The 12592-nt window shown below is 44.7% G+C and overlaps 1 protein-coding gene across 4 annotated transcripts in view; it reads right to left on the bottom strand.

The window, feature by feature from the left end:
- Positions 1 to 12592, bottom strand: part of ARMC9 (armadillo repeat containing 9) — a 155146-nt gene that overhangs the window by 82652 nt on the left and 59902 nt on the right. For all 4 annotated transcript variants that reach the window (XM_044241836.1, XM_044241837.1, XM_044241838.1 and 1 more), the window contains 4 exons: positions 7447 to 7537; positions 5716 to 5839; positions 1978 to 2117; positions 709 to 785 (listed from right to left, as the gene is read on the bottom strand). In XM_044241836.1, coding sequence (XP_044097771.1) covers positions 709 to 785; positions 1978 to 2117; positions 5716 to 5839; positions 7447 to 7537 — 432 coding nt within the window. The remainder of the gene's footprint in view (positions 1 to 708; positions 786 to 1977; positions 2118 to 5715; positions 5840 to 7446; positions 7538 to 12592) is intronic.

Here is a 12592-nt window from a genome sequence, read left to right as displayed (position 1 = left end):
GTTCCTCTTAATTAGTTTCTCAAGACCTATACTTTATTTTAAAAGGACTTGTGGCCCACAGGCTAGACAACAGAAAATCCCACCATGCTGGGGAGGACATGGGGGAGAACAAAAGCCGGTACATTGTGCGGGACAGTGGCAGGACCCCCAACCCAACACTGACACTCAGGGCAAGCAGCAGTGACGCGCATGTCTGCACCCCAGGGGTCCTTGGGGGGCCAGCATGGTGATGTCACTGAGGACCGCTATGGCAGCTGAGGGCGGGAGGCAGCTGGACAAGCCTGGGGGACTTGAGGGGAGGGCTGTGAACAAGGACTGTTTCTGCAGCAGCAAGATTAAGGAATGAGATGTATACAAGGCAACACAGGAAATTTCTAAAAACACAGTGAAAAGGTAAGAAAAGAATGAGATCTAGAGCGCAATACTATTGACACAATGACACATGCAACACACAACAGTAACTAAATTTGCAGGCCACGTGCCAACGCAGGGACTGTCGACGTGGGGTAAGAATGAAGCAGGGAAGGTGACAAGAAGGAGAATAAGGCCTGGGAGGGAGCTGGCACAGACCAGTGACAGCAGGGCAATAGGAAATGGGGGTCAGGAATCAACCTTCAGCTTCCCAGTTCCAGAATCTGGAGCAGGGGGTGCACTGACTAGCAGGGCCAGCCTCCCCCAAGCCCGGGGCTGGCAGCGCTGGCCCAGTACCTCGTGGTTCTCATGGCCAAGCAGATCCGAGAGAACTTTCAGCACCAGGCCCGCCACTTTGGCACACATGTTCTTCCCTTTAGAAGAAACAATGAAACAAAACGTGACACGTCTAAATGCGGAAGTACAGTTTCAGGTCAGGCAGACTTGAATTCAAACCTTGGCTCCTCTGCTTATGAACTGTGTGACCCTGGCTGAGTCATTTGGCCAATGTGGGCCCCCGTTTCTTCCTCCTGGGACTTCTCAGGGAAGGAAGGAACTCAGTGTAGGCCGTGCATTCCCAGCACTCAGTCAATGGTGGCTCCGAGAGCCCAGAGCTATTCAGGGATGGTCAGTGGAAGCCTGGGCTATCACAAAGCAGTGCCCGGCTGCCCAGGTGCACAGACCATCATCGCAAACACCACACAGGTATTCTAGACAATTCAAACATCATAACAACCACTGCAAACAAATCATAAATTGATGATACTAAGAAAAGCTGGTTAGAACCTGGTAAATGTTAAGATACGTACCTATGCTGTTCTCTAAGAGAACGTTGAAATCACATTTACTCAGTCAACAACACATGAATGGTTTGGATTACAAAGCAGCCAAAGGAAAAGAAGCTTCTCACAAATACTCCTGAGCTATTTAACCACATAAGATGCTTCTCCCCAAACTGGGGCTGCCCAGACCAAGGTGAGCCACAGGCTGAACTTGGCACCTCTTCTAAAGAAGCTTCTTCCATCTCAGGTAACCAATCATGTACATGGGACAGAACCTCTAGAAAAGCTGCGATCACTCCCTTTATTGAGCAAACGACTAGATGCGCATGGGGGAGTGAAGTGGGAGAGCTGGCTGTGGTGAGGAGCGCGGAGAACGGGCTGACATCCTCGCTCTGCCACCAGCTTAGCCCTGTAGAATCTTGGAAACATATTTCTCTGTCTTTGGATACAATGGATCATAATCCTTAACTTCCCACCTTTGAATAAGACAATGAAGATGAAGAAAAATGTAAACTAACTTAATTTCCTCTTCATCCAGGCACTGCATACAGAGAAAATGTTCTTTTCCAAGGCCAGAATGGTATCTGGCTTCAGGGATTCAACAGCTGTATAACTAGTTGAAAATGTTTTACACTATACTTCTGTTTCAGTTTTCTGTTAGGGAGACTAAAGACACACTGTATCAGGCTGGGTGGTCCTCCAGGTTTGAGGGGCAGGCTCTCTGGCCTCCCCTCCCCTCCCCCACACCAAAGCCAGAGGGCCCGGGGACAGGGGATTGTGAGACCTGCACTCCTGAGGCAGAGGTTCATGAGCAAGGCCACCGAGTACTCCAGTGTGTAGTCCGACAGGCAATCGGGGTCCTTCAGAATATCAATCAGCCAGAAGATGAGGCCGTCTCGAATCATCGCTGTCTGCAGTGGGCGCCTAGGATGTAAAAGCCTATAGGTCAGCTAAAGCCGGCAAGCAGCTTTCCCTGTAAGAGCATACGGTGATGTGCATGGCGACTGGAAAAGATAAACTGATGGGGCGCCGGGGGGGCTCAGTCTGCTGAGCATCCGACTCTGGGTTTTGGCTCATGTCATGGTCTCAGGGTCCTCGGATCAAGCCCCAGCTAGGCTCTGCGCTCAGCAGGGAGTCTGCTTGAGATTCTCTCTCCCTCTCCTCCTCCCCCACCCATAAATAAATATATCTTAAGGGTAAAAAAGAGACAAGACAAACTGTGCGGAAGATACCGACTCTAAAGAATATTTTGTTGTTAGACCCACACAACTGAAACAACAAATTCTTTACTTTCTGCAGGTATTCCTAAGGATTTAGAGAGCAGCTAGGTAGTCTGGAGCTCTTCTACTCTGAAAATTTCTTTTTCAATATTTAAAATTAGCAGAGTAGTATTTCAAATATTTTGTAAATATTTACTGATAGCTTTTGGTCCACTTTACCCAGGAGACAGTCATAAAAAAAGTTCACTGACAAACAGATTTTTGGTAAACTCTAGTCCTGCTTGGCACTTTGAGCTGTGTAAAAACAAAGAAAAGCCCAAACCATCTCAATCCCATCTTGATTCAGGTCTTTGTGAAGTAAGGGTAGTTTAAGGACATGGGCAAAACAATTTATACAGAATTATTTTCCGCCCAAAGTCCGTATGAAATCTAACATCTCATCCAAATGTGTTTGAGGAATGTCTTCCTACCAGCCTTGAGAACTGATGAGATTGGGGCGCCTGGGTGGCTCTGCTGTTTCAGCATCTGACTCTATTTCAGCTCAGGTTATGATCACAGGGTGGTGAGATCAAGCCCTGAATCCAGCTGTGCACTGGGCATGGAGCCTGCCTAACATTCTCTCCCTCTCCTCCTGCCCCTCCCCCCAAAACTGATGAGATGAAGCATGATGGTATCACCATGAGAAGTCAAGTGAATTTTTTGACAGTCAAAACACCATGGAGGGGGGCACCTGGGTGGTTCAGTGGGTTAAAGCCTCTGCCTTCGGCTCGGGTCATGATCTCAGGGTCCTAGGATCGAGCCACGCATTGTGCTCTCTGTTCAGCGGTGAGCCTGCTTCCCCCTCTCTCTCTGCCTGCCTCTCTGCCTACTGTGATCTCTCTCTTTCTGTCAAATAAATAAATAAATAAAATCTTTAAAAAAACAAAACAAAACAAAACAAAAAAACACCATGGAGGAACCTCCACCGAACATCTTCTAATGAACAGGTTATGGTAAAACTCCCATCCAGGACAGTATCTGTGCTATACTTTTGGGTTTGTTTGTTTTTTTTTTCCAAGATTTTATTTATTTATTTGACAGAGAGAGAGATCACAAATAGGCAAAAAGGCAGGCGGCGGGGGGAAGCAGGTTCCCCATTGAGCAGAAAGCCCAATGTGGGGCTCAATTCCAAGACCCTGAGATCATGGCCTGAGCTGAAGGCAAAGGCTTAACCCACTGAGCCACCCAGGTGCCCCATTCTATTTACTTTTTTTGACATGAATTCTTTTTTTTTTTTTTTTAAAGATTTTTATTTATTTATTTGACAGAGAGACACACAGTGAGAAAGGAAACACAAGCAGAGGGAGTGGGAGATGGAGAAGCACGCCTCCTGCAGAGCAGGGAGCCCGATGTGGGGCTTGATCCTGGGATCAAGACCTGAGCTGAAGGCAGATGCTTAATGACTGAGCCACCCAGGTGCCCCTAAGATTTTATTTTTTTAAGTAATCTCCACATCCAATGTGGGACCATAACTCACAGCCTGAGATCAGGAGTTCCCATGTCCTACCCACCAAGCCAGCCAGGCTGCCCTTTGTGCTATTCTTAAACATCACACTCACCTCATGTGTGAAATTTGTTGGAATACAAGGAAGCCTACACTCTCTTGGCAATCCTAAATACTTCCTATATTCATTGTACAGACCCTAGAGCATCGCAAAAACATTAAGCATATTTCTAGAACAGAATAGCTTATTACTTTTTGAAGCACAAGAAAAAACTGGCAATAAATATCTATATTACCAGGAGGAAGTATTTTATCTTATCTCTGTTACTATAGTTACTAAATTTCAAAAAAATTTTCCAAGCCACACTCAACATCAAGCTAAATTATCTTTATAAACAAACAAAAACCAAGTGCTCATATGATCTAAAGAAGAACTCTGGAGTTTACTACAGTTCCTTTCAATTCACACATAGTTCGAACAAGAACTTTTCATCAGCAGGGACCTGACAAGTAGTAGGAACTGAATACCTACTGCTTTCTCTCACTAAATGTCCACACTTAGAATAAGTCATTTTGCAGGCTTTAGGTTACTAGCGAGAGTCAATCACATGTCAATCACATCTGACAGGAAGAAAGTATGTCCGGAAGAGGACGGTCAGAAAAAAGCTGAGAACTCAAGGTACTAGAATTCTTACTAAGGCAAAGAGAAAGTGAGGTATTCCGGAGGGAAGCCACATGCTGGAAGAATTCCATACAACTCAGCAACTCCACTCCTAGGCACTGACTGACTCGGGAAGGATGCGTCCACACAAAGACTCGTAGGCAAATGTTTGGAACGTGATTATGCATGATAGCCAGAGTAGACCCAATCCAGCTGTCCATCAGCTGATGAACAGATAAACCAAATGTGGTCTCTCCATGTAACGGTGTGTTCTTTAGCGTCACAAAGGAACAAAGTATTGACATAGGCTACCACACAGACAGACCTCAAGGACACCATGCTGAGTGAAAGAAGCCAGCCACAAGGGAACACACATTATATGAGTCCATTTACCTAAAAATGCCCATTATAGGTAACACTACAAAAAGCAAATCAGTGGTTACCTGGGGCTGCGGGGAGGGGACAAGGGCTGGAAATGGGCATGAGGTTTCTTTGTGTGGTGATGCAAATGTTCTAAAATTAGCTTGTGGTGATGGTTGGGCAACTCTGTAAATATACTAAAAATCACTGAACGGTACATTTAAAAGGGGTGAATTATGTGCTTTGAGGGTTCACTTCAGTAAAGCTGTTCATGAAGGAAAAAAACGCTCGAGATGGATAGAGGCTCCAAGTCATGACAGGGTCCAGACGGAGACTGCATGGTGGGCTGCTGGGACATTAGCACAAGCTGGAGGCTCCCGGCCTGCCTGCCACCAATGACCCAGTTCACCGACGTCACTGCTTCTGTATGTGCACCTCCCACAACGCGCTGTGAGCAACGCGCGGTTTAGCCCTGGCAGGTTCTGCGCATGCGCACCTCTCTACACTGTGTGCGTGGCCTGAAACACGATCCAGCTCCAGCCAGTACCAACTACCACGCACGAGGACAGGGTGACAGCACTTCCCCCTCCACAGCAGCTTGAGCACGGCGGTTTTGGGAATTCGAGATAAGCTTTCTAGCTCCATCTTGGAAAGTAACCCACCTTCTCCTAAATGTTAACTGAAAAGTATCATTTGGAAAATATTTGCCTCTTGGGCTGCCACGGGGGCTAAACAGTGGCTCACATGAGCCCTATGTACTTTCACAGGGACCGCTGTGACCTACTGCATGGTCAGCACCTGAGGCTGAATTTCTGCAAGGCCCCGAGAACGTTCTCGCGGGTGACGATGTCCTCATCCTCCTCCTTCAACCTTTCCTCCAGCATCCGCAGCACCTTCGTGTTCTGGGCCAAGTAGAGGCGACCTAACAATATAACCAGAGATGCACGGGTGAGAGAATTTATCTTGTGTTAAGTTCATGCCACAAAACCATTCTCTCTGAACACTTTGCATGTAATGCATGTAGAGTTGGGTAATTTTAGGTTCTAAAAAAAACTTAAAACCTATTTCTTCTGCAAAGTTGGTTTTATCCAACCAACTATCTAATGAAGAGAAAACCATTCTTCTTATAATCGAAACATAATTCATCATGGGGCACCTCAGTGGCTCAGTTGGTTAAGCCTCCAACTCTTGATTTCAGCTCAGGTTGTGATCTTGGGAGTTGTGATATTGAGCCCCGTGTTGGGCTCCGTGCTCACTGGAGCATCTGCTTCTCTCTCCCCACCCCCAATTATTATATCTCTATATTTATTATTAAATAAATAATATTTAAACATAATTCATCACTATATTTTTGTGGGGAGCACTGCCAGATCTACAGGGAGAAAGAAGGTGAGGAATCTATATGTTATGGGCTCCTTAGTCTTTATAATAGAGGCAGCCAAACAGTTATGCTTTCTGGGCACACTCCTGCCTCCTTCTAGATGTACCTGTGCCTGGAGAAGGGGTTGGGAACTATACCTCTGAGTTATCATTAGCCCCCTGTGGACCTCTGTCTTGACACAGATAATATTAGTGCATGTACCCTTGTTCATAATAAAGGTCTGCTAAATGGTTGGAAGAACAAGCAAATGAGTGAGTGAACCAACTTTTGGAACGTCATATAGTCATAATTTGAGAACTCCCTTTATTCACATTTAAGAAGCTGAAACAAACTAGAATTTATGGAAGATAATAATATCTTATAAAATCATTCTGAATTCAGCTTTGGTATGTATTATCTTTGGAATTTTCAAATCCTGATGGTTTAAGATGTTATCCAGTTTGTTTGTTTGTTTTTACAATTTTTTTTTTTTTTAAAGATTTTATTTATTTATTTGAGAGAGAGACAGTGAGAGAGAGCATGAGCGAGGAGAAGGTCAGAGAGCAAAGCAGACTCCCCATGGAGCTGGGAGCCCGATGTGGGACTCGATCCCGGGACTCCAGGATCACGCCCTGAGCCGAAGGCAGTCGTCCAACCAACTGCGCCACCCAGGCGTCCCTACAATTTTATTTTTAAGTAATCTCTACACCCAATGTGGGGCTTGAACCCACAAACCCAAGATCAGGAGTCACACGCTCCACCGACTGAGCCAGCCAGGCACCCCAAGAGGCTGCAGCCTCTTGAAGGAAACGATGTAGTGCTTATTGGGATCAGTTCTGATTAATTAACTAACCTTGTTTTGCCTTCAGCGGAAAATTATAGAAAATGCATTACCTGTTATATACTTGAAAACAATCTAAAAGGTAGTGCTACAAAACCAGAAAGCTTGTAAAATAAAACCAGAAGCCTTATAAAATAAATTCCAAGACCATCAAAATTGACTCTGACATAAACTAAGCCACACAACAATAACCAATTTGCACAAGACCCCTTCAGTGCACTGAACAGGAATCTACTGAGGAAACTGAGAGCTCCTTTAAGAAACATTTCGAAGAATGGCCACTTCCAAAGGAACAAAATGCATTGAAATAGGACCTTGGCTGACTCACCTTCGGCCAGGGATGCGAAAGCATTGATGAGCCGGGCCATATACTGTCGCACCACCTCGCTCCTAGAGTGCAGCAGCTGCAGCACGCTCCTCTGCGGGCAGAACCATCCAGAGAAAGCAAGGATGAGGTTAAAGAAAACAGAGCTAAACATACGTCTCCTCTATGGGTCTGCTGTTCTCTACCTCTGCATGGATTTATTAGAGGTGAAATAAACAGACCAAAGTCAACACTTCGTCTGGAAATCTCAATTTCCAACAGATTTTTTAAATGAGGGTTGACAAAAACAAGTTATTCAGACTTCTGAGCCGAGAGACTGTATTACACAGAGCGCTCTGCTGGTGACTGGAGCAGGGGAGGCCGTGCTGTTTGCGATGCTTCCCACTCCTGTTTTTCCAGGTTAGTGACAGATCCAATACCCAGATCTAATTTTGCTCCCTGCAAACCCCAGAAGAAGTACAGTGTGTAGATTAAAAAAAATATATATATATATATAAATTCTGAAGGGCAGAGAGACAGCACAAGAGCTGTTAACAACACAGTTTCGGAATCAGAAAGGCCAGGTGGTGACAGACATAGCAGACCAAAGAATGCCAAGTCCTGAAGCCAGCAACGGGCAATGAGGAATTACCCAATTTACAGCACGTAATCCTCCAAAAGAAAAAAAAAATGAAGAAGAATGAATGAAAGCTGTTAAAGCAGCAGCTGGATCCCACTCTTGCCGCTCCTATACCACTGTCCTCCTGCAGACTTCCCACCATCCATCCGGGGGGCATTCCCTTGTGAAGGTAACAAAAAAGGTCTCTGGAGGTGTGAGGAGTTAGCTGGACAGGTAGGAGTTCAGGGCCAGGGTCCCCAACAAGAAAATATGGAGTCAGGACAGTTAAGATCGAACAGCAGTGACATCCTGTTTTGCAGCTGAGACAGAATCACACCTGCATTCTTTTCTGCAGCCTTTGCAGAAATGACTTCTGCAGAATGTCCTAAAATAAGACAATTAACCACAAAGCCTTTGTCAATACCTTGGGCAAGGTGCAGTTAAGACCAAAGCCCCCAGATGTCAGAAAAAAAGACGATCAGCAGACACGTTAATCTAACAGGTAGACAGACATGTGAACAGAGCCCTGACTGGCACGACTCAGCATGACCCTGCCTGCTGAAGATAGTTTTGCAGAAATGCTGATAAAACCCCCTAAACTTAGAAACTTTAAAGGCAACACTTTTAGGCCTCCCTCGCTCTCCAGGAGCTTTATACTCTTGCTCAATCAACTTTGCTTTGCTGTCCACCACTCTTATCTGGTCTACCTCTTCATTCTTCGAAGTGTGATCAAGAACCACGGGCACTAAAGGGAACAAAAATCCTGTAGCAGAGGCGGACACCTGGCACAGGTGAGCAGGGCTTCTACACCCAAATGGGATAAAGAGACAGTGCCTAGTCAATTATCATATGGTTTCACTTATTTGTGGAGCATAACAAATAGCATGGAGGACAAGGGGCGTTAGAGAGGAGTAGGGAATTTGGGTAAATTGGAAGGGGAGGTGAACCATGAGAGACTATGGACTCTGAAAAACAGTTTGAGGGATTTGAAGTGGCGGGGGGGTGGGAGGTTGGGGTACCAGGTGGTGGGTATTATAGAGGGCACGGCTTGCATGGAGCACTGGGTGTGGTGAAAAAATAATGAATACTGTTTTTCTGAAAATAAATAAATTGGAAAAAAAAAAAGACAGTGCCTAAATGAAGAATGAATGCTAAACAGAGAGCACCCCATCTTCTTCTACCTGGATCCCAGAAGGTTGCACCCAGATCCTCACACTCTAGGTAGGAGATTAGAAGACTTCTTGGAGGAAAATGACCAGCCCCAGAGAAAAAAGCCAGAGATCCTAAAATCATAGGTTTCTACTAGAGAGACCAGTTAGATCACCCTCAGTGGAGCTCTGTGTCCACAAGCCCTACCCTCAGCCTCAGAATTTCCGATTGGCTTTCATTCCCCCTACTCAAAACATTATGAGAAAACCAAGGTCTACCAGAAACCTACGGCAAGTTTTCAATATGGGAGGTAGGGTCAAAACAAATAGCGGGGGCAACTTGAAGAAAATGGGACTGTGTGGGGGAGAAGAAAACCAGAGATATGCAAAAATGTGTTACTCACAGTAGCCTCAGAGCCACAAGAGGCATACCGTATCCATGAAAAAAGATTGCCATAAAAAGGGGGGTGAAAAACTCAACAGAAGGGTTGGAAAAAAAGGTGAGGAGATCTCCTAGAAAGCAGAGCAAGAATATGGAAAATATAGAGAAAAGAGAGAATCAGTTCAAGAGGTCCAACATTCAGAGAGAGAATTGAGAAAACAGAGGAAATCATCAAGAAAATAAAATCAAGAAAAGTTCCCAGGACTGCACTTGTCAGATGAAAGGGCTCACAAAACACTTAAAACAATGAACCAAAATACACCTTAGGAAAGACATCAATAGGATATTTATTAACACTGGTGATAAAGAAAAGACTAGGCCACTCTGAAAAACAGTATGGAGGCTCCTCAAGATGTTAAAGACAGAGCTACCCTATGACCCAGCAACTGCACTAATAGGTCTTTACCTCAAAGATACAGATGTAATGAAAAGAAGGGGCACATGCACCCCAATGCTCATAGCAGCAATGTCCACAAGAGCCAAACTGTGGAAGGAGCTGAGATGCCCTTCGACAGAGGAATGGATAAAGAAGATGTGGTCCATATACACGATGGAATATTACTCAGCCATCAGAAAGGATGAACAGGGGGTATATAGCTCAGGGGTAGAGCATTTGACTGCAGAAAGGATGAACACCCACCATTTGTACCAACATGGATGGAACTAGAGGGGATTATGCTGAGTGAAGTAAGTCAAGCAGAGAGAGACAATTATCATACGGTTTCACTCATATGTGGAACATATGGAATAGCATGGAAGACCACAGGGGAAGGGAGGGAAATCTGAAGGGGGAGAAATCAGAGAGGGAGACAAACCATGAAAGAACATGGATGTTGGGAAACAAACTGAGGGTTTCCAGGGGAACGGGTGTGGGGGCATGGGCTAACAGGGTGAGGTAAGGAGGACATGTGTTGTGATGAGCACTGGCTGTTATACACGACTAATGAATCACTGAACACTACACCAAAAACTAATGATGTATTATACGGTGCCTAACTGAACATAATAAAAAAATTTTTTAAAATATTTTATTTATTTATTTGACAGAGAGAGAGATCACAAGTAGGCAGAAAGACAGGCAGAGAGAGGAGGGGAAGCAGGCTCCCCGCTGAGCAAAGAGCCTGATGCGGGGCTCAATCCCAGGACCCTGAGATCATGACCGGAGCCAAAGGCAGAGGCCCTAACCCACTGAGCCACCCAGGCACCCCAATAAAAAATTTTTTTAATGTAAAAAAAAAAAAAAGAGAGAGAGAGAGAAAAAAGACTCCACAGGCTGCTAGGGAGGAAAAACCTGGCCACATACAAAGGATCAGGAATTAGACTAGCTTGGAATTCTCAACAGCAACACTGAAACATAAAGGACAATGGAGCAAGATCTTCCAAATAATGAAGGAAAATTATTTACAATCTAGAGTTCCGTATAAAGAATAAAGACATTTTCCAACATATATCATCTCAAAAAATCTACTGCTTACCCACCCTATCTCCAAAAGCTATTAATTATAGGATACGCTCCCCCAACTGACAGAACAAGAAAGAACAATGATTCTTGAAAGTGTGATCCTGGCCCAGCAGCCGCGGCATCTCCTGAAAATTTGTTGGGAATGGAAACTCTAACCCCCATCCTAGACTTACTAAGTGGAGACCGCAGGGGCCCAGGAATTTGTGTTTTAATGAGCTTCCCAGGTGATAAGACCGCATGCTAAACTCCAAGAATGGCTCAGCTAGAACTCACTAAACAACCAGTCCAATTTCCTGGCTGAAAGGGCCAATCTCTCCAGTGTCATGGTGACACAGCACCCACTATGCTTGAGTTTTCCTGCTCTGCAGATTCTCTGACATCTTACAATAGCTCCAGCTCATTCCTTGCTTAAAATAAATGATGACAATTAAAAATAATGAGTAGGGGAAAAAATGACATGTCTTCGATGGCTATAGAGATCAGAGGGTTGTGACAAAAATCACAAAACCTGAGACATCTTTCATTAGAGAACACTTTGCTTTTTATATATACAACCAAGAAAGGCAAGAAGCCAATTAAACTGTAACAGGCCATCGACTACTAGATATGCTTTCATTTCCCAGAATCCTAAAATGGGGGAAAAATGCATCTCAGATTCAATGAAATAAGACAGTTTTAGAAAGGTTTGATATTGAATTTACTCCTTGAATTTGAGGTTGTAAAATCACGGACAATCTATTTATCAGGCGCTTCATGCCTGATAAGTTGGTTTCAGATGCCATTACAAAAATAAGCAGAAATTAAAAAAAATAAGCAGAAATAAAAGTAAAAGGAAATAAGTCAAAAATTTGAGACACTACTTTTCAAACTTAACTCGCACAGGAGCAATAAGACTACATTCAGAGAATAAACTAGCAACTCAGAATTCTCGAGTGCTACTGCCCATGCACAGGGGAGCCTAACGTGTGCTTAGCTTCTGTGGAAGTGCTGTTTCATCGGTGACCCTAAGGTATGCTGCTCTTCCACCCAGCGCACACCCTGTGAAGCCAAAATAGGGAGGTGAAGTATTTAAGTCATTCTGGATAACACTGATGGAGATAATGAAATGCAGTGTCTTATATATGTCATGTTCTAGATCTCACTCCGCCTCTGTCCAGCGAAGCCTGGAGTTGATAACAGGTAAGGGGGTGAACAGTGGGGAGGGAAACCACCACATAATGGCTACTCTGTGCTGGGCACTGGGTTAAGTATGTCCCACGGGTGACCAAACACAGTCAACCCCACAACCTCATGAGGCAGGTAATGGCTCCTTCTCCAAGGTGGGACGTGCTCTGAGACCCAGTAACTTACTCAAGGTTGTCTGGCTCATGGGCCATAGGGCAGAGGTTTGAAACCAGTTAACTTCACTCCGAATCCCACACTTTTCCCACTGCGTCATCAGACCTATCTGGTCCAAAGCTATATACAAATACAGTGTTAACATATTTTAGGTGAGGCCC

Source organism: Neovison vison, chromosome 3, assembly GCF_020171115.1.
Source record: "Neovison vison isolate M4711 chromosome 3, ASM_NN_V1, whole genome shotgun sequence".
Lineage (NCBI taxonomy): Eukaryota > Metazoa > Chordata > Mammalia > Carnivora > Mustelidae > Neogale > Neogale vison.
This window is presented reverse-complemented; position numbering and strand designations above follow the sequence as displayed.